This window comes from Acomys russatus, chromosome 32 (assembly GCF_903995435.1).
Source record: "Acomys russatus chromosome 32, mAcoRus1.1, whole genome shotgun sequence".
Lineage (NCBI taxonomy): Eukaryota > Metazoa > Chordata > Mammalia > Rodentia > Muridae > Acomys > Acomys russatus.
The window spans coordinates 29,465,141-29,488,530 of record NC_067168.1 but is presented as its reverse complement, the minus strand read 5'-3'; the positions used below and the strand labels follow the sequence as shown (position 1 = coordinate 29,488,530).

The 23,390-nt window shown below is 40.3% G+C and overlaps 1 protein-coding gene across 1 annotated transcript in view; it reads right to left on the bottom strand.

The window, feature by feature from the left end:
- Ryk (receptor like tyrosine kinase) overlaps positions 1-23,390 on the bottom strand; it is an 80,358-nt gene that overhangs the window by 4,447 nt on the left and 52,521 nt on the right. The window contains exons 8-13 of the mRNA XM_051140750.1: positions 19,674-19,799; positions 17,144-17,230; positions 13,955-14,024; positions 8,875-9,007; positions 7,583-7,692; positions 7,266-7,425 (exon numbers count right to left, since the gene is read on the bottom strand). Coding sequence (XP_050996707.1) covers positions 7,266-7,425; positions 7,583-7,692; positions 8,875-9,007; positions 13,955-14,024; positions 17,144-17,230; positions 19,674-19,799 — 686 coding nt within the window. The remainder of the gene's footprint in view (positions 1-7,265; positions 7,426-7,582; positions 7,693-8,874; positions 9,008-13,954; positions 14,025-17,143; positions 17,231-19,673; positions 19,800-23,390) is intronic.

Here is a 23,390-nt window from a genome sequence, read left to right as displayed (position 1 = left end):
TTGTGTCATTACTCTGCGAACTTAAAACACCAGACTGGCTTTAGCACAGTAGTCTCCCCGAGCCAGGTAGCTTAGAGTAAATAAATATTACTATTCAGTGGGAAAGCAGTACAATGAAATGCACTCTATACTCTGCCTTGCCTGGATGGGACTCTGACCGAGAGCCACAAATGAACTTTCATGAGCAGCTGTAGGTCGACCTGGATGGCATAGTACTGAGCTAAAGAGAACTGAGTCTAAGTTTTTATTGTGTTTGTTTGCTGGGTTTTACCACTGTTTTGTTTGTTTTCATTTCTGTTGTATCCTTTTGGAGACAGATGCACCAAACTAAACCCTCCCCAACACTGCATTTTGGAAGTCTGTGACTTGCTTGGTTTCCAAAACTTAAAGCTGAAGCCTCACTCAGATCTGATGAGACTGGTTTTAGGCAAATGAGCTAGGGCTTTTAGGGCTGTCAGGAGGGAATGAAAGCCATCTACTGTATGAAGGATGTGAATTAGGAGGCCCAGTAGCAGAACATGACAGACTTACTGTTCGCCATTCCCAGGTTGCACTCCCCATGCCTAGTGTGATGGAGCTGGCAGGTGGGGCTTTGGGAGGAGTTTACATCATAAGGGTGGGGCTCCCAGGAATGAGATTAGTGCCTTTTAAAGACCTCAGCAAAGTCCAATCTTCCTTGTGTCGTGTGAAGACACAGCAGGAAGAACACTTCTGATCTGTACCCTCAAGCTGGACTTCTCAGGCTTCAGAGCTTCGAAGAATACAGCCTGTGTCCTGAGCTACTCAGCCTATCAGGCTTAACCTACTAAGACACCGCTTAACCTCAAAATCAGCATCTGTAGCTGGTAGTGTGACTAATCCTTAGACATCTGCAACACAACTCAAGACTAACACAGAACTGGTTGTTCATGCCACTTTCTCCATGAACAGACACTCATACACGGCTTCTTTTGAACACTGGGGTCTTCTAAGAGAAATAAAGCAGAGAGTAAGAATAAGTCTCCAAAGCAACCAGGAGAGATGCTCAGAGACTCATGAGATCCTGAAAGTTCAGCAGCTACAGATAACACTGAAGGGGAAGATGCTCACTTCTGGAAATGCTCGAACTGTTCTTCAGGTAATTTCTTATTCTTAAAAAATGATCATGACAACTAAAATCACAGTAATACAACTAAGCAGTTATCTTAACATCAAGAATATTAACTTTTTTTCGAGACAGGTTTCTCTATATAAACTTATCTGTCCTGGACTCACTTTGTACACCAGGCTGGCCTCAAACTCAAGAGATCCACCTGCCTCTGTCTCCCAAGTGCTGGGGTTGAAGGCGTGCGCCACCAGGCCTAGCAAGAATACTAAATGTTAAACCTCTATTTCCAAACTAAGGTCTGAACTGATCCTTTCATCTCTACATGTTCTTTTGTCCTTATATTAATCTCTTACTGTGAATCTGATACTTAAATACTAGGACTGAGATTGTTGGTGTGTAAAACTGCAACCATGAAGGAAACAAGCAACTACTGCAAATCTTCTGAGCACTCCTGTAAAATTAGTAATGGAAAATATACAAAAGAAGGAGTTCTATACTTTTAAAAATAGTAAGCATCTTCCGGTAACTGCAGCTTTCTCTTTGATACCACCATGGTTCCAAAGACTGCTCTTGGTGGAAATACTGTAAACGCAAGGGTCTCTCAAGTGAGCCTGCTCAGTGCACAGCAATAGCCTCTAGAGCACTAGACAAATTGGGGTAAGATGAACCATACCACAGATGCAAGCCCTGAAGAACCACAGATTTTTCTCCCAGGACAATGTCTACTGTTTACAAAGAACCAGCAGGCACACAGGGCACATTTGATTTACCCTGTGACCTAAAAACTATTCAAATGCCTTTTAAAAAAGGATCCCCTGAGTACCATAAGTCATGCTGATAAGAGTAGCATGGAAGTCATTTCCTTGATTTGTTTTTCCCAAGAAAATGCTTTTTAAATACAATGTAGTACCATAAAGACAAGAAAACCAACATGAAACTCTCAACTGTGCTTTCCTGATTGCATTCACTACTCAATCAGTGGTAGATCTTGACAGCTAAGCTGTTAGCTGCTATAATTATCTAAATAATCCAAAGGAGTCATCAATCAAAAAGCATTTTTTCAAATAAAGGAAAAGAAAGTCACAAAGAAATCTGTGGTTGTGCCTACATTTGAGGAAAGTATAGAACAGTAACAATGTCCATTCGGCCTTCAGAGTGCCTATGTGGTGTCACATCTTGGAACAGATATTTACAAGTAGCTGGATCTCATATGTACTCCCTAAGCCAACAGCTGAAGGCTGATGTTGACATTATCAGAATCTTAACGTACCGAAATACTGGATGTTTCTAGATAGAGTTACAAACAAATGCATTACTTTAATGACAAAACAAAAACTAATGTATTTCTAACCAAATCATGAAGAATTCTTAACTACAAAAAAAAAAAAATGCAGATCTGTAAAGTTCTTTCAAGGAGAAAAGGGTCCTTTAAGTGTGCATTTTACACACCTGCAAGTGTACATTTTACATGTGCAGATTCCAGTGGGAGTGGGGTTACATTTCTTAGTACATGATGGTGAAAACTGTTTAGTACCCCCTAAATATGATAGTGAGTTCAACTTTGACACCCTACCTCCTAGCACTCAGGAGGCCGAGGCAAGTGGATCCCTAAACTCAAAGCCAGCCTCATCTACAGAGGAAGTTCAAGGACAGCCAGGGTTACACAGAGAAACCCTGTCTTGAAAAATAAAATAGACAAATAAGTGAATGAATGAAACGGCAACTGCACCCAAAGAGGGCAAAAGAACCGTTAGGAAGTGAACGGCAGAGCTGTAAGGAGGAATGGAATCACGCCATGCAGCAGATCCTCTTAAGAGGTTTATTAGGGAAGAGAGAGGGGAATAGGAGGAATCCCCTTTAAAAACCAACACCTAGCGCACGCTCAGGACGTACATACACACGTCCTGAAGGTGCCTGAGTCCTGGGGAGTAGTGACGTGTTTCCATCAACATGCTTCTGGAGTGGCTTTGGAGCTGCCTGTTTTCCCATCGTCATCAGGACCTTTAGGGGTGACAGTATCGCTGCCTGATTACTAACAAACTCAACGTGTGTCCACGGAGTTGTTGGCATTTTCAATCCCAGTATTAGGATGTAATTTAATTGAATTTAATAATCTTTAATGCCCCAAACTGAAAGGCAGAATTTTTACATGGTCACAGGAATCACAGTCACAGGAAAAGACAAAACTAGTCCTTTCAGTGCCAGTTATTCAAGGCAAAAGACACTTACAGGAGGTATCCGTGTGCATGAATCTGTAAGAATTTAAGAGAGAAAAATCTGAACACTAAATGTAACCAAGGAACATTCTTATAATGACATGCTAAACCTAACTCAAAAACAGTTTTGAATAACACAGAAACAGAATATTTAACCCATGATGGCACATGTCTGTAACCCTAGCATTTAGGAGGCTGAGGCAAGATTTCATGTTCAAGACCAGCCTGGGCTGTAAGAATGAAAACTTTGTTGAAATGGGGGCTGCTAGTCTAAGTTGCAGAATTCTGCTAAGATGTCCATTACTAAACTCATAGTGCTTAAAACAAAACAAAGCTGGGCCACTTGAGGGTCATATGGACACCTACAGTACATGTTTCTTAAAATATATACATATGTGAAAGAAATATAAATGGAATGACCAAATAATGGAGAAGAGAATCCCCCAACTAGACATCTTTCACCACCGAGGGAAACCATCAGTGACATGAATGTGTTACATTTAATTGAGCTGTTGCCAAAAGGGGCCCCATGAGAACCCCAAACAACTCATGCTATTGCCAAGGCTATTGGTTGATCTCCACAGATTGATGGGAAGACCCCACTGCTGAAGACAATGCCTACAGAACTCACTGAACACGGAGAAGTGCACTGGTGCCTAACTAGACCCTTCACCCCTACTGACTAGTGTTCTGTTGGTGGCACTAGAGGTACTCTTCACATTACAGGAGGAGAAAGGTAACCATCAACCCAGGGACAAACTCTGTAATCTACAATGGTGATCTGCCTGCATGATACGAATGTTGTAGGAAAAACCAACAACTATCTGACTAGATTTAAGGTCCACTTCATGAGATACAACTCAAGCCTGACTATGCTTGGGTGACCTGAGTTTAGAGAGACCATCGGTCTGTAAGAAAGCCAAATACTATTGTTATGCAAAAGGAATTTAGCAATAAAGTGACTCCTAATGACATTCTGCCTATACACGTATCAGTGTCTTGCTCAGCCATCATTGGAGAAGCTTCTTCCTGCAGTATATGGGAACTAATGCAGAGACCTACAACATGTAGATAGTGAGACTTGAGAACACATAGTCCTAAATGGGATGTTTTCATCAAGTCCTCCTCTCAGAGCTCAAGGAGCTATGTGGAAGAGGAGGCAGAAAGGCTATGAGATAGATGACACCAAGGAAACAGTGTCTTCCAGATACAACAGGACTGATGTACATATGAACTCACAGAGATCGGGGAGCAGACACAGGGCCTGTGTAGGTCTAAGTCAGATGGGGTCCCAGGGCTGAGAGGGGAAAGTGGACACAATCCCTAACCCAGAAGGTATCTCCGATGGCTAACCGCTTACAAAGCAAAGTCATTTCTCTGCAGTGGATCTCACTGGGTATGTAAACACTTGCCTGCAGGCCCCCGCTCAGTGGTGAAGGCCAGAACCAAACAACTCAGTGGTGCTCTCGTTCTCATTCTGTTTTGTTTAGGCATTATTACTCTTTTTATTCTTACTGGTCTTTTGTATATTATTTCTGATTTTGTTTTTTATGGGTGTGTTTTATTTGTATATGTATTTCTTAAAGTGTTTCTTTGTTGTTTTCTTTTTTAAAATTCTGCTGTTTGTTTACATTTGCTTGTTTGTTTTCTAAAGAGAGGAGAAAAGCAAGGTGTTGGATGGGTGGAAATGTGGGCAGGATCTGGGAAAAGATGAGAGAGGAGAAACCTCAATTAAAATATATTGTATAAAATTTCAATTGGAAACTGAAAATTTTTTAAATAATAATAATTTTTAAATAACAAAAAAATAAAGCTGTTAAAAAATATTTGATTCTGACTAAGACAAATTCTTACATAAATGAATGCTCACAAGTTTTATAAAATATCATGACTGTAAAGATCACTAATTATAAGTATGATTCTGTGATTTTTTTTTTTTTTAAAGCATGCTGTTCAGTAGCCCAGAGCAGTGCATTCAGGCACTATCTATGCTGTTTAGACATGCATTATATTCACTTAGCCCATTCATTTGGCCTAGCTGTGTCATTTAGACATGGATTACATTAACTTGAATCCCATTCACTCAGTTTGTTCTAAGAGTCCTAGGACATATGTGAACATAAATGTGATTTTAAAATTCCATTGTTGGGCCTGAACTAATTAAGAGCATTTTCTGTTCTTCTAGAAGACCCAGGTTCAATTCCTAGCACCTGCCTGGCAGCTCACAACTGTCTCTAACTCCAATTCCAGGGATCCAGACATACATGCAGGCAAAATACCTATATACATAAAATAATAAAATAAAAATAAAAATGCTATTGTTGATTAATTACATAATAGAATACCTACACAAAAACAAACAAATCAACTAAGTAATTCACATTGACACACCACTGGACATCACATAAGCAGTTCACACTGTGGCACTTCCAGACATCTTATATGCCCTTCTGGAATATTACCCATCAATATTCCTTTTACTAAGAAAAAAATTAAAGTTTCCAAGTCTCTTGAAGTTAAATTAAAATAACATAAAATTCCTGCAGACTATCATCTAAGAAATGTCTCCTTTTCCCTGCCCATCAAACAGTTTTAAGTTCATAGAACTGTGATTTCAGCCAAGCTATATACATCTACTGATTTCAATTTCAATCGAACTTTAACTCCTGCACATCAATGTTAGAGAAAAAAAGCTATCTCATGATAAAAGCAGCTCTGGCAAGACAGCCTAGACCAGGTTCTCTGTATCCTCCAGCTGAACCCTTAGGGTTCAGTATCTAAGATTGCATTTATTTTTCCCCACCTGCCACTTTCTTCCTAGCATGCCCGTAGGCTTCTCTGTGAGGAACATGAGGCGGGCTCCCTCTGCTGTCGGCCCGGTAGCTCCTCTTTCAGCCAGGCAACACCCATTCTTATAACCATGCATGCCTACACTGCCCATTTCAAATTTCGGTGCTTGTTTTTTTTTAAGAGAATAGTTAATTTTAAAATAAGTAAAAAAAAAAAAAAAAAAAAAAAATTTTGACAATATATACATTGAACACCTTAATTAATGGGAAAAGTGTTTACTTTTTATATTTGGCCTCTAGAACTGACAGTGAGCGAATAATCTACTGTTTTAAACCACTGAGGTTGTAGTAATTTGTTACAGCAACCAGCAAGAACTAATACACTGACGGAAAGCATGAAACTAATCATTATAAGTAAGAAACTAGTAAAACTGGTGTCAGTAATACAGTATTAAAAGGGAAAGCGTTAAGCATACAAACTGAGATGAAAAGGCAACTCTGAATAATAAATAAAAAACACAGGGACACAAAACACAAGCCAAGTTCCTCAATGTTGAAACATGAGATCAAATCTCAATTACTTTACAAGTAATACAATATTATGGAGTGATGATTAAGGGACCTTCACAGCAAAACCTTTTTCCTAATTTCCAAATACACAGCTATAATATGTAACAGACAAGAGATTACAAAAACACGTATATTTTTCATTTTTTTCTTGAGATATAGTCACTATGTACCCTAGGTGTGTCTGGAACTCATGATCCCGCTGTCTCTGCCTTCTGGCTGGGATTATAGGCATATGCCTCTATGCCTAGCATGGTTATGACCTAGAATAAAGAGCCAAACAGCGGGATGGAAAACTTACAAGAGATGAGTAGATGCAGTTTCTGAAACCACATCACTGCGGAGGAGGGCCCACTGTGTGATCTGGATGAGGGGACAGAACTACAGTGGCACTTAACACACACAGTGTCCGGACTCAGATGAGAAGAAGAGGCCCCTCCGGAAAGCAAGGCATTCTGGGCTTTAGTAGCCGCCTGGTCATTCTGAGAGTTGCACAGGGAAGATGATGAGCATAATGCGTGCACCCCGGGTGAAATGTCAAGGAACAGTAACAAGAAGCAGAAAGCTTTCCTCCACATGCAGTTGGCACGGGGCTCCAGTACTCACCACATCACTAGCACTAGAGAATTCGTTATTGACCAGACTTTCCAGAGCCATCCACCTCACTGGCCTGTTCTCGTTGTCCCCTAGACAGTGGTAGTCCATGGGAAACAAGTCTCTGGAAAGGGCATTGTCTGTGATTTTCACTTGAAGAGTGTCGTCGATGCTGAGAAGTAAGAAGACAAACATGAAAGGCATCGGGGTGTTAAGAAGACCCAGCATTACCTATAAACAGCCTGAGTCCCACTGAGACTCCCGGACAGAACCCCAAATCCAGGCAGCACAACCCATCTGCTCCGACATAGCAAGCCCCCGACACCTACACACAGTTCCTAGCAGCCAGGTCTTTGTGGATCACTTCCCTTCTTGCCAGGTAGCTCATCCCACAGGCAACCTGAATAGCCATGTGTACCAGATCTTGTTGGGAAATTGCCTGTCATAACAGAAAACAACACAGTTTGCAGATAGTACAAAGCTAGTCTGCGATCTGATTGCCACAGTCCCACCCCAAAACTCTTCCTTGCACCTACTTACTGAGTTTTTAAAACCTATTTCCCAAACAAGATGTGCTCTGGGAGCACTGTATTCCTTCCTCCATTATAACAGCTCCTGTTCTCTAATGGGATTTACCATCTATGTGACTTTATCATGAGACTTATCTTTTGCATTTATCTCTCTAAAATCAGCATTACAGAACAGCTTTTCAGTGATTCGTACTCAAGAAACACAGAATCTCTAAAGCAGGACTTGTTCTCTTCTTTTATAGTAGTAGGTTTTATCAGATTACTTTCCCTCTTGGGGGGGGGGGGAGGCATTCTGCTAAGACAAGCCTCTCTACGGACATGCTCCTCTCTAGATGCACACCAGCACTGCAGGCTGGGGAGGGAGTTCTTCCCCTGGTGATGCTCATGGGCCACAGCCTCCAATTACACGGTTCAAATCACAGCTTTACTCTTTTAGTTTAACCAACATATCATATACTTAATCCAAATACTCAATGCAGATCTGAGTGTATTTTTCTTATTAACTATAATAACTATGCCATTATAAATCTTAAAATCAACTTCACAAAATCACAAAATAGAGCACCCGGCAGACTGTCTTCACTGTTATGACATGTCTGGAATCTGATCAGAGGCTCACAGTCACGTACACAGGTAGCAACGAGAAACTCTTAAATGACGGCATCTTACATTCAGGTACATTAAGAATATTTCCAATTATCTCCCACAATCCTGACCTCCAACCATCACTGCTGTTGGCACATATGGTCAGATAGCTCTATAATGGCTTCTATTCCTAGAAGGGAAATCCTGGACACGTCTTCAGACGTTATCCCAGAAAGGACTTTGAGATGCTGTCATAGGGCATCAGAGGTGATTATGAATGAACACATGGTGGACAACAGAAACCAGCATCAGCCAAGGGTGCTCCGTTGGGGAACCATACGCTGTGCTCATTTTCCTCTAAGTCAACAGCGTATAAATATCTCCTGGTTCATTCTGAGGTTTTTTGATTGTTTTTTGTTGAAGGTCTTTAGACACTGTGTATATGGTTATTAATATCTAATCCCAAAGACATCAGAAACTATGCACATTTAGGGGAATTTTCTCACCTGTGGATTATTGGCTTCTACTAATTTGCACTGCCGTAGAAACAATTTAAGATTTCCCCAGTTCATGTATGGCAGGATCACCATGGGCTTTTCTCCCTCTTCTATGCACACATGGGTAATAGGAAGGAGGTTCCTAGAATACAGCAAGAAGTTGGGAAAAATACAAATGAAATCTAAAACCATATCAGTTTATCTTAAAAGTAATAAAGATAATCGAGAGCAAAACAGGCAAGCTGCACGCCTATATCCCAGCCCTCAGGGAGGCAGGCAGACACACACACACACGCAAATGCACGCCATTCCCCACCTCCCCAACTTGGCCTTAGTTTTCAAACTTGCAACATGTGGATTTCACTCGCCACAATCAGTTCTAATTTGCAAAATAAACCAAGCATGTGGTGAACAATCATGTCCACTTTATCGTGGGACACACACCTGTGTAATGATAGGCCAACTGATACATGGGAATAATCAATTTTCCCCTAGGTTATAAGTATTTAAATAATTACCTCCTGTCTACTAAGTCAGACATAATCATAGACTCAATTTATATATTCAGTGTGTCACATCCTGTGTCATTACATTTAATGCATAGTTGAAACACACATGTAACAGTAACCTAAAAGCACTCGTATTTCTTAGTAAATTATGTTCCTAGGCATTGTTTCATAAAGAATTAATACGAAAAAAATTTAATAAGAAACATAAAAGCCTACATTAACAAGAACAGTCAATGGGATATCAACAGTTAAAGTTATAACACGAATGCCCAAGAATGATGAAACAACACGTTATAGTTGAATGATCAAAGAGAGACAGTAAGACAACATGAAAAGAATTAAGGAAAAGAGACACAAACACACACTCACAGGACAGCCACAAAGACAGAGGGGAAACTGCAGAAATGCACCAAGGAATTCTCTTTGACTTGTAAAGCTACAGTAAATTTCTGCTTTGCCTTTTATTCTATAACCCCAGGAATAAAAATCCTCTGGATTGATGGTTAAGAGTACTGTATGTTCTTGCAGAAGGACCAAGCCTGGTTCCCAGCACCCACACGGCAGCTCAAAACTGCATGTAACTCCACTCTCAGGAGATCCAATGCTTCTTCTGTGCCCTTCAGGAACATGCATGTATGTGGTGACAGACAGACATATATGCAAAACACCCATACACATAAAATAAAAAGTAAAAAGGGAAAATAAACTACTCTGGAAGCAGTAATAAGCTTTATAAAAGTGTTTCAAAGGACCAATGCTTGCTCTTCACTCTGCCCATTTTACGAAGGAAAGGAGGGCAAAGAGAAAGGTCTAAGAATCTAAGGACGGATGGATGGGTGTAAAGGAGCTGTGCTGGGAGGGTAGACAAGGTGGGCCGTGGAGGCTGGGCACAACGGTCTCCCATGCCGAGCACAGTGCAACCCTTAAAGCTGTATGCCAGTCAGCATTAGTAAGTGTCAACACCAGGCATGCTGGGCCAATGGGGACTTCAATCCACAAGAAATGGCTTACGGTTCTCAGACATGAAGTAATGAAAGCAGATTATTTTTAAATTAAAAAACTATTTACTTTTTTTTTTTTTAAACTGATTTTTAAAACTGATGCTTACAAGTTCCAGTGGAAAAGCAAAAAACAAACAAAAGATAGAATTTCAAGATTCTTTAAATGTGTCGGTGAATTGTAATCCTTCATCACAGAATGTAAGAACACACAGCAAACCCTCTGAATTACAGAACAGATAAGGAGGTGCCCTGGGTAAGGAGGTGCCCTGTGGAAACAGGCGACATTCCTTGCTGCCTGTACTGAGTCTGCATCATAGACACTTTTTATGCCTAACTCAGCTCTAAGTGCAAAATGGGCAGTTTTAATGAATTAAATCAAAGTGAACAAACAAACATCCATGGTAAAATACTCAGCTAAATATGTAACTATTCAGTTAAAAAGTTGTGGTGAGATGAAGTGTACCAAGGAATGTGGCATACTAACAATTTTATTCCTAAAACTAAGAGCCTTGATGTCACTTCACAGACAACGAACTGAACAAGCTTGCTTTTACAAGCTTCCCCTCTCATTCAGTGTCCAATGACACTCAGTATCCCTGCTCTGTTCTGTGGGGTGTCATGGGACAGCTAATCCATCATGGCAAGGTGCTGCGAAGACACAGAGCCTAAAGCTGCATGAAAGAATGCTTGTCTGCAAAGTTGTCGAGCCAAGGCACGCTCAGGGCTACCGCAGATCTAAAACACCTACTTGGGAAAAATCTGCCTTTGTCTGCATTTACATGGGCTGCATGCTTCTGTGCAGATGGGTGCAGGTTTCACCGGCTGAGAGAACTGGCTTGTAAGTTCTCAGCTAGCACAGTAGAGTGGTTTTGGAAACTGCTGCTGGCACTTCCTTCTAGACTCTGTGTAACTGACATCAAGCTCCCATTCACAGCACTGCCCAAAGGCTGAGAAAACAAAACATGCTCTTTGGTTTTTTGTTTGTTTGTTTTTGTTTTTCGAGACAAGGTTTCTCTGTGTAGCCTTGACTGTCCTGGACTTGCTTTGTAGACCAGGCTGGCCTCGAACTCACAGCGATCCACCTGCCTCTGCCTCCCGAGTGCTGGGATTAAAGAGGCGCTCTTTGTTTTTTATTTGTTTGTTTGTTTTTTAAAGCAAATATAACTAACTTTCCTTCCTAAGTAAATATAGCCTAAGGCAGGGAGAGGGCAGTGGCGTTCCTATCCATTCCTCTACAGATGAGGAGGATGTCTACTCCTGGGGATGAATCTGGCCAAAGGAAGGTAACATTCTTGGATTATGTAACTTAACTCCTCCAAGGAGCACCCACACTGTTCCTCAATACTGCATTCAACTTTTTCTCAAAAGCCTGGTTTCTTCTTCAATGAGAATTTAAAAATGAATATTTACTTTTATATTAGTCAGTATTACATCATATAATAAAACCTAATGCTGCATCTGTCTTAGGATCTGAAACTAAAACCTTTTTAGCTTCCTACTATAAACAAAGTGTGTTTTCTTTTTCTTCTGCTTCTGAGATTTACTGGACTTTAAGTCGCCTTCATCTCAGCTGATCAGAAGCTCAGAATTATGTTGTTTAACCCAAGCCCAAACAGTTATCTTTTACTCTTGCCCTGCTTTCCTTTTTACCACCACAATGCCAAAACTCTGTCTCATTTTCACTACCACTGTATTTATTTTTATGTGGCTGTCATCTTTTTTAAGCCCTCAAAAAACATAATAAAAACAAAATGAAAAAACGGAAGTTCTGTGTATTCATACTTTTTATCAGGACTAGGCAGTTGTCCAAGTCATTGAAATAGAAACTGATGGTGCCCTCTTCGCACATCGCTTGTCTTTCCCAGAAGTCCATAGACCCTTTCAACATGCAAAGTCAGGGTTCACTTTTCAGACATGAAAATTTTTCATAAATTCTCAGCAGTTATACAAATTAAACTGAGTCTAAACAGTACTTGTGGTGTGTAATATATGCACATGTCTGAGCATGTGCATAGAGGTCAGAGGTCAACATCTTGTGCCTTTCTTGACTGTTCTTCATTTTGGTCTCTCTGACCTGGAACACAATGATTCAGCTAGGTTGGCCAATGAGCCCCAGAAACCTACTTGTCTGCACCCCAACAACTTTATGTCATAGATGTGTACCACCTCCCAGACCTCTATATGATACTTTAAAAAAATCAAAACTTTAGCAGCTATACTTAAAGGTGCATGCCTTTAATCCCAGCACTTGGGAAGTAGGGGCAGGCAGGTCTATACAGTAAGTTCCAGGGCAACCAGGGCTGTCTCAACTGCTGTCTCAAAACAGACAGACAAACAGACAAACAAACAAACAAATACTTTGCCATGATACTGATGCTGCTGTCCCCAATGATTGCTGGTCTAGAAGAAGGTGTTAAAAGTTCTTCCTACAAGTACCTTTTGTGAAATCATACTAGGATTTTAAGACCATATGTAAGAGATGAGTTGAATAAAACGTGGTACAGCCATTCAATAAACCACAAAGTAGCCTTTTTAAATAGAGACAGAGACTTACAGTTACCAACATATAAAACCTAAAAACAGGATTTTGTTGTTGTTGTTATATTAAGAAATTCAATAATTGGGACTGGAGAGATGGTTCAGTGGTTAAGAGCACTGACTGCTCTTCCAGAGGACCGTGTAAGTAAGTTCCCACATGGCAGCTTACAACTATCTGTAACTCCAAGATCTGACACCCTTACAGAGACATACATGCAGGAAAAACACTAATGCACATAAAATAAAAAGTGTTTAAATGCACTAATTTTATTAAAGATAACAATATTGTCCTTTTAAAATGTATATTGGGCCAGGTCTGGTGACACATGCCTTTAATCCCAGCACTCGGGAGGCAGAGGCAGGTGAGTTCGAGGCCAGCCTGGTCTACAAAGTAAGTTCAGGACAGCCAAGACTACACAAAGAAACCCTGTCTCAAAAAAACAAAAACAAACAAACAAACAAAATGTATATTGGAAACACATTTAAGTATTGAGATATCTAACTTATTATAAAATATCTCTACAAATACATAAATGGCTATTTCTATATAACAATCTCTACCACAAACAGACACATACAGGCACACACACCCATGGGCATAGGCACACATATATTCACATGAGCCCACACAGCAAACATAGCAGACCATTAACCTTGCTGCATCCAAGGGTGCTTAACTATTTTCGTCACTTGGCATTCTATACGTTTACATTTTTTATCATAATTATCTTTACTGTATGCCCCACATTCTTTAAAGGGAGAGAGGTGCATAAATACAGACATACTGCTTTAGAGCACTTAGCTGTGCCCATTTAATACTTATGTGGCTTAGTCATTGTTCTCTCTCTTCCTCCTCATCCCTTACTGTTTGCAAATTGTGTTCAATAAGTATGCACTCACCTTTATATTCAGAAAAAAAATGAAGCTCTTCCAAAAGAACTCAATTCAGAACCAGATATAACATTCTTAAAAAAATAAATAAATAAGTAAGAGCACAGTGTCACTCTGTGCTTGGTGCTGAGATGCGGCCTCTGCTCTCACCTGTGATGGAGACCTCGCAGCTTACAGCTCTCAGTAAGCATCATTGTCACCTGAACTTCAGAAGCTTGGTCTATACAAAGAAACAACACTGCCGTGAATAACACTGTATTCTTGACACTAACATTTCGTTAGTAAATATCTTTTACTCTAAAGTAAATTTTCATTGTAAGTTACAAATAGCCTGAAGTTCCAAGGCAGTTGACAGAACCTTGCTGAAGAGGTCAGCTCTCACACAAACTCCTGAGCAGATGACAGAATGTGGTAAGGTTCCATACGCCATGCAGGACAGGCGGCAGCAGATTAGGAAAACACCTGAGGCACCCAGAGGGCTCATTCCCTCTTCTGTAAGACACTATACAAACATTTAGGGAATACTGAAGCCCAGATGGAGCCCAACAAAATTATAAAATCACTTCCAGTCTCACTACTAAGTGAAGATTCCCAGATTAAACTAGGAGAGGCCATTTCCCCATCAGAGTGATATGGATAAAATGTTCAGTTGCCTGCCAGTTTGGGTCAGAGCGTGTGCAGACAGGCTCATCAGTAAAGTCCTTGGAAGGTGGATGGGAGAAGCGACACCGACAAACCTGAGAATGCGCTTGCTCAGGCATCATCACCAAATGTTCAGCCATCAAGAGCCACGTAGGCTCCCTGGAGCACCCCACCCACACAGAGAGGTTTACTTGCATCGGCAGTGGAAGCTGCACACTGAATTTGAGAAGCAAAGTGCAACGGTCTGTGTGATCATTATGTTTTAAAATAAAAATTACTTGAAAACTCAGAAACCCTGGAGCATATTTTTCCCTGACTGGTGGAAAGAACCATATACTCTTTATGTTGGTTACTTTGGGATGGGATAACCTATATTTTGCACCTTTCTGTACTGCTTAGACTTTCTGAACTTACCAAGTCTCACTGTGTAGCCTAGGGTAGCCTCCAGCGTCTGATGCTCCTGCTTCAGCCCTAAATGCTGTGATGGCAGGGAAGCTGTACTGTGCTTGGCTTCATTTTATTATTAGCCTCTAAATTCATGGGTTTTGACCCAGATAACAAGATATCTGACTTTAGTCTTGACATTGGATAGCCATTAGTTCTCCCTTCAAAATTATTAAACTTTAAAAAAAAAAAAAAAAAACCTTCCATTTTCCCCATTAAAAATATCTGTGTTCCCTAAAACAAAACCCTCAAACCCCAAACTTGTTCTTTGTAGAACTGCTATTTGTGCAACATGCAGTAAGATGAAATAAAGCCCACAGCCCTGTGAGGGAAGTCTGTTGGCAGTACTTCACAAGTTTCAAGTCTGAGAGAGAAACTGTGGGACGCCTCAGTCATGCAGCACTGCTCCGAGCGCCTACTGCACGGCCCTCGGCCCTACACAGCCGTGGCTGCTCAGGGCTCACTGCGCTTTCTCCTGCTTCCTCCAACTAAGGAGAGAGCATAGTGGTTACAAGGAAGCCAGGCAGTGGCCACGGCTCCAGCACTGAAGAGAAGGCTTATCGCAGAACTGCAGGGTCCCCGCTGTGTTTTCATATCATTATTATTTCCTTTCAACCCTAAATCAAATCAATTCTGTGTGGAAACTTCTTTTGTTAACTCAGGATTCATTACATCCATAGAGTATTTATAAATCTAAAAGGTATTGGCATTAAGATATTTCCTTAAGAAAAATAAGAAAACAAAAGGCAGCTGTTTAACTAAACTTCAGCCACTAAACTTGCAGCTCAAACCTCATATTTATAAAGAGGAAAATACAAAAAGAGTCATATAAACTATCCTTCAAATTGAGTCAGCCCACTATACTCTAACAAATGATTAAATGTTTTCAGAGCTAAGGGGAGTTGGTAAACAAACACTAAAGGAAACACAAGTTAACCCATTTGCTTAGACAAGGTAAGAAGACATGGAGGGCTTTAAGTGTTTGCAGCAGCCTTAAGTGGGCAATTTTGCTAAATTACAGGCAATAAATGCCAGACATTTTACCTAGACTAGTAAAGCCCAAATTTTTAGAAATAACATACGTAAGCCTTCCAACCTTTTCACATATGCCTTTACAAAAATTTAGAAACCATTATTATCATTTAACTTTGTAAATCTCAAAAAATGTTGTCACCTTCTACCCCAAAAGTAATTTCCCCTCAGTCCTGCAAAATAGTGGGTTGGAAAGAAGGCCTAGTCTGTAAAGCACTTGCCCTAGAAGCACAAGGAATGAACTCGATGGTCATGTGGAAAGGCCAGGCATGGGGGCATGTGCTTATAGCCCTTGCACTGTTAAGGCAGATCCAAGTGGAGCCCTGGAGCTTGTTAACCAGGCTTCCTGGCCTAACTGGAAAGGCCCCGGTCTCAGAGAGAGACCTGTCTAAAAACAACATGGACTGGCTGGAGATGGCTCAGTGGCTAAGAGTCTTGGCTTTTTTTCAGGAGGACCAGGGTTCAATTCCCAGGATCTACATGTTGGCTCACAACTATCTGTTCCAGGGGAGCCAACACACTCCTTGAAGACTAGGACACCCATATGGTACAAATATACACATGGAGGCAAAACACTCATATACATAAAATAAAATAAAAATAATTTCAAAACAAAACAAAAAAGGTGGCTAGCACTTGATTAAAGAAACCTAAGGTTGATTCCTGGCCTCTGCATATAAACATACAACCGCTCACCCACAGAGTGGGTTGGGGGTAGCAGTTGGGGTTGTGTTGAACAGGCATCTCTTAGGGTCCTATAAGGCCTGAAAGAGAACAAGAGGGACAGGGAATGAAAGATAAACAGCACATATCTACATAAGGTGCTGTGGATCTGAGCGCACTGCATTATTTTTTTATATGTGTGCTGAAAAGAAAACTGATGGCAACGTCTTCTTATGTAGGATAAAGATGGTATGAGAGAGTTTTAACAGGAAAAAAAAAGTTAGCTATAGCAAGAGCCAAGTTAAGCACGTGTAACTACGTAATTTAACTAAAGTTGGGATCATATCTAATAAATGCTTAGTAGGTTAGAGAACTATTTTCTATACCTGGTGAGAAAAACATAATTCTCAAAATATAGCCTATTAGTCATACTAGTACAGACTAATTCCAAAGGTCTGGCATGCACTGAGACAGGGGACAGAGTCTTGCTAGCTTCAGTCATCTACAAGAAAACTATTATGGAAACAGCATGTAAAAACACAAAAAACAAAAACCTACCTTTAACTGTTTTTACGAACGTTTGTTTTTCTTTATTTGGATCTTTTTCATCTACCAAAATCCCATGGAAAATACGCCCAAAAGTACCTAAGAGGAAAAATAACAGTCAATAAGGACACATGATGATCTGCACAGTATCACAAAGCTTTCTAGCAATGTGAGCAAACTGTTACAGGCGTGGTTGCTGTTAATTCTCACTCCAGAATAAACTGGACCAAAGCTGTTAAAAGTCATTCGTGACTACAAAGCAGCTTGCCTTGAGAAATCCCACATCTAAACTAAGTATATGAGAATATTTTTCTTAATTTCCCTAAGTAAGCTAGCAACACGATCAGGAACGATGTGGCAGTCACAGGTGTGAGCCCGGGCAGTCCCCTCAAAGCAATAACGAAGTGAGAAAACTGGCCTCTCCTTTCTGCCAATGCAGACTTTAATGAAGAAAGGGTCAAGGAATGCAAATCCTGGCTCTAGACAGGGGTTTGTTCAATGTCTTTTACCACTCAGTCTCAGACAAGGTGGCCAGACTCTCAGGTCATTATGGGTCAGGTGTGTTCCTAAACAGCTATTAAGACAGAAAGAAATAATGACATTTCTGTGGGGGCAAAGCAGTAGTTAAAACAGGAATGTGAAAATCCATAGAGATTTATTAGTAATTTCATGATTGGTTAAAAAAAAATAAAACCTTAATTTTAATTTTACAAAAGGTTCCTAATGAAATGATCTCAAAAAAAAAAATGTAATGACCTGTTATTCTTTCTCAGAAGACCATTTTTACATTCTTTCTTTCATAATTTAAAAGAAAGGCCTGAAAGTTTAGCTTAACTACGGACACCACACACACCCTGGGCTTTAATGTCTTTCACTGTCTGTGCTGAAGTCACTGTGCCTGTGAGGAAGGTCCCAATGAGTCACAGACACTGAGTGACACAGATGCTGCAGGAAGAGTGTAGTCAAAGGAGCTTCTCCCTTCTACCTGCTCAGCCACTACAGACCTCCTGCTGCCTCCTGTCTCCACCCCTAGTCCCGCTTCACATATTCCAAACACAGACTTTAAAGGCAAAAGCTGGAGAGAGATGGCTCAGAGGTTAAGAGCACTGACTGCTCTTCCGAAGGAAGATCCTAAGTTCAATTCGCAGCAACCACATGGTAGCTCACAACCATCTACAATGTGATCTGATGCCCTCTTCTGGCCTGCAGGTGTACATGCAGACAGAGCACGGTATACATAATAAATAAATAAATAAATCTTAAAAATAAATAAATAAATAAAAGCAAAAGCAGCTATGGGTGAAGCTCACACTAAAGTATGTGTGCACAGAGGTCACCTCACCACAGGTCACGATGCGAAACAGTTTATTCCCTCCTACCCTGTCTGGATATCTGTTTAATCTGACAGATGAAAAGTGGCATGTAACTATTGTTTGATTTGTACCTATCAGATTTCCAGTGAACCTTGCCACTTTTCAAAACATAGCCAGCCATATTTTCTTTTCTGGAAGCGAAAGTTCTTTAAAAAACAAAAACAAAAAACAAGAAACCAACACTATTATGGCTCAAAAAAAAAAAAAAACACCAAGGAAAACAGCTGGTTTCAAATTTTCTCAAATTATGAGCAAGTAACCTGAAGTTAACGTTACTTGCTCCATCCTGTTTGGAGACTCAGGAACCTATGAACATAACCGTGAACTCCGTAGGAAATGCTGTCTGGCCTGGTTATTCTCTTTAGACTGCAGATAGATCTGAAAACTAGCTTTTCTTTAAAAACGGACAACGGCAGGAGCAGCATTCACACACTAAAAAACAGACCAGATATAAAAATCTGCTTCCATTAAGTACCATTTACTTCTAAGGCTTTTTAGGTTCCTCACTCTGAGGCTAGCTTCCAAGAGTCCCAGCAAACAGAATTGGTTCACACAGACGAAAAACTCCCAGAATGATCTGGGGTCAAGGAAACAAGCATCTGCCATCTATCAATGTGAAAAGTTCAGTGCAGTATTTTATTGTTAATTTCACCATCTCCTTCATCAAGACCTTAAAATTCAAAAGAGAAAGCTAGGACCTGCAAGCAGGGTGGAAAGAGAACTGGATATGTCAAATACAAATTTGGCTTTTCATATGCATCATTTCATCTCATGTCTGAACTAGCTTAAGAGTGATCAAGACCTCCACACTGTTAGTCTACAGGAATTCTAAGATACTGTGTGATTTCTCTAAGGTCACACAGGCTACAAATCCTGGGCCTGGAACCTGAGTCTAACCCCAAAGCCCATCCATCCACTTGATCACCCACAACCCACGAGAGAGTAAACTAATTTGAATATTTCAAATACACCTGCTGGGTACTGATCACTTTAAATAAAAATAAAATACACTTATATATAGATAGATATAACAAATACTTGTATGTGGTTTTATCACACTTCAAAATCAACATGTTCATTGAATAAATTGAACACTGAATAAAGTCCAAAGAAAGGGGAAATGAAATCATTACTTTTAACAAAACTAAAAACACTGAGAAAGTAAGTACCTTCTTGGAGCACGTCTTTCAGAGTTACCCTCTCCCTGGATATTGCTATGTCCTTCACCTTGGCCTTGGCCTCCAACAGCGTGACACTTCGCAAGTCGTTCTTCTCTATCCGCAAGGTAGGGTAGCCTGAGGAGCCAACAAGGCCAGACCAAGCAACATGAACACCCTGCTGTGGCACTGGGGTCGCCAGTCACTGGTAACCCGAGGACTTAGGTCATAGCAGTGAATAACGAAGCAACATAGAAGCAAAACAACTGTACACACAAACAGATAAGTTACAGATAAAAGGCACATAAAATGTTAAGGAAAGGGGCTAGAGCGATGGCTCAGGGCTGAAGAGCACTGTGTTCTCTTCTAGAGGACCCAGCTTCAAATCCTACATGGCAGCTTAGGATCTGACACTCTCACATAGACATTATGCAGGCAAAACATCAATGCACATAAAATAAAAATAAATTTAAGATATATATATATTTAAAAAAAAAAAAAAAAACAGTGCCATCCACCAAAATACTACCCCCAAATGTTAAAACAAGAAATGCTAAAATCACAATTACTATCACTCTGAATGTCCTTGAGACAAATGACACAAGGTTTGATTTACAGGCTTTAGTGCCTCTTTTAGTGTTTCTTCCTAAATGATTTTTCAATATATCCTGTAACAAAAGATCTTTTCAAGTGAAAATATGTTTGAAAAGTATCACTTCTAATAAAATACATCATCAATTTAATCACTCTTGTTTGTTCTCTCCCATAGTCTAGCCTGCTCATGCCAATGTGAGGTTCAAATTTAAGTTCACTCAATTTCCATCCATTCTTTTTTATGATATTTATTTATTTATTTATTTATTTATTTATTTATTATGTATATGAGTACACTGTCTTCATGTACACCAGAAGAGGGCATCCGATGATAATACAGATGGTTGTGAGCCACCATGTGGGTACTGGGAATTGAACTCAGGACCTCTGGAAGAGCAGCCAGTGCTCTTAACCACTGAGCCATCTCTCCAGCCCCTCCATCCATTCTTAATACAATGACAACAAAAACAGAATTTACAGCTTTAAAGTTTTCATGTCAAGAAAAAAAAAATTAGGATAAAAAGAAGAACCGGTGTTGGCAGGTAGAAATTGAAATGGCATTTCTATGACTTATTACCTTTAATAGATAATGAAAAGAAAGCAAGGAAAGGGGTGGGCATGGTTAGAGGAAGGAAAGGGAAAAGACAATACAATTACATCTTAAATTTTAAAAATTAATGGGTCATAACAGTGGGTGCTGGAGGGCTCTGGAGGACTATACAGGACTGTAGGATTTTATAACGGATGCCATCAGGCAATGCTTGTACCCAATGATGAGTCATTTTTATATGTTTAAGTCTACTTCAAGTGGGGGCTGGAGAAATGGCTCAGAGGTTAAGAACGCTGCCTGCTCTTCCACAGATGCTGAGTTTAATTCCCAGCAACTATATGACAGCTCACAAGCATCTATAATGAGATCTGGTGCCCTCTTCTGGTGTACATGCAGGCAAAACACTGTATATACGATAAATAAATAAATCTTAAAAAAAAAAAAAAAAAGAAAAAGAAGTTTTGTCAATCTTGGATCTGTGGTCTGTTCTATTTTGCTATCTTGAAATATTTTTGGCCAGCATATTTTTAAATGTTTTTTCAGCCCCCTTTTCTTTAGTTTTTGAGGCAAGATCTCACTAAGTAGCCCATGCTGAATCAGAACCCATAATCTGCCTCCTCAGCTTTCCAAGGACTGAGATTCTAGGTGTGTCCACTACACCCCACTGCTTTTGTTGCTACTACTATTTTTGAGATCCACCTGCCTCTGCCTTCTGCCTGCTAGGATTAGAGGTGTGCACAGCCATGCATGGCCTTCCTTTTCTAGTCATAAAACAAAAAAAAAATTTTTTTTGAGACAGGGTTTCTCTTTGTAGCCTTGGCTGTCCTGGACTCACTTTGTAGACCAGGCTGGCCTTGAACTCACAGCGATCTGCCTGCCTCTGCCTTCCAAGTGCTGGGATTAAAGACGTGCGCCACCACGCCCAGCACAAATGTATATTTATCAAGCTTTTAAAGCAATATTTTGTGCAGTTGGATAGAAAGCTCAGTGTTTACGAGCACTTGCTACTCTTACAGAGGATGTAGATTACATTCCCAGCACCCATATGGCAGCCTACAACTATCTGCAACTCTAATTCCAGGGGATCCAATGCGCTCTTCTGACCTCTGCAGACAATTCCAGCACATGGTCACATATACACATGAAGGCAAAACGCTCATACATATAAAATAAAAATAAAGCCTAAAATTTTTCCAGTGTTTTGTTTTCAGGATCTATTAATAAACAAGTAATCTGGTTCTTTATGATAATGTTCATTACTAACAAATTTTTAATATGTAAGTGTATTTTCACTTTCTTGAAAGAAAAAAAATTTAGCATTTATACTCACTGACTTATCTAGTTTATAAAGTCATATTCACAAGTAAGAACAGGCCCCAATAAGAAAAACCTGGCATGACAGCATTAAAAGCAACAGTGTGCCTGTTCTGAGCAGGAATGACTTTCACATCTACTATGGCAGCTTCTTTCATGAAGGAAGGCTCACTGTGTTTCTTTCTCGAGAGTGACCGTAGGTGCTGTTATTAAGTCTCTTGTCTCCTCTTCTTTCTTGCTACTGTCTTAGTGAAAGAAACAGATCAATTACGTAGAGCTGGCGTATCACTTATCTTCCTCCTCTGTCCCTTTTCATGACAGCTGCCAAGTCCTACAGCCTTGATTAAATCCAGGCTAATTATTATGGGTTGCAACAACATATCCACAGGTACAAAATATCTGGTTGTCACACTTTTTGTACTCTTAAGTATATCAGTGGATTTAGGGGAGGATTTGAGCTAGCTAATGGTAAAGCCTCCATTTCCCTTTGTTCTTAGGGTTTTTTTCATCAATGACAATCTTTCCTAAATCAAGTACTTTGTTAAGAATTGTCAATGTCATTTCCTAATTGTATTAATCCTTTGCCATTCTCTAGCTGGGAGCCTTCTGTAAAGACGCATTTGTTCTAATCTACCAGCACTAGCTCGTTACCCTGCAGTACAAATCATTTAGCCAGCTGTCGGAATAAGAAGGTATGGATGGAGCCCTAGTTACCAATTACACTGAGCAATCTCAGCCATTATACATTTGTGGACTGTTCCACATCTTTCGTTCCAGTTCACTGCAGTCATTATTCTCTTGTGTACGCAATGGCTCCATCCTTCATCAGTGGGAGCTTCAATTTGCAGTAATATGTTGCTCAGCAACATGTCTCAGATTTGCCCGGTTCATTTCCTGACCCGGACCTGAAATTTCCTCCTTCTCCTATCAATTCTTACTCTTTTGTATTGGAAACATTTTAGAAAGACCACAACAGGGCACTGAGAGTATGGTGATTTCAGTGCAAACAGCCCCCATAGGCTCATATACTTGAATACTTAGTCACCAGGGAGTGGAACTGTTTGAAAAGATTAGAAGGATCAGGACGTGTGGCCTTGTTGGAGGAAGTGCGTCACTGGGGGTGGGCTTTGAGGTTTCAAAAACCCATCCCGGGCCTAGGCTTACTTTCTTTGCCTGTGGATCAGGATGTGGCTCTCAATTACTGTCCAAGCTCCCAGCCATTGAGAACAGACTAACCCTCTGAAACTGTAAGCAAGCCCCCAACTACATGT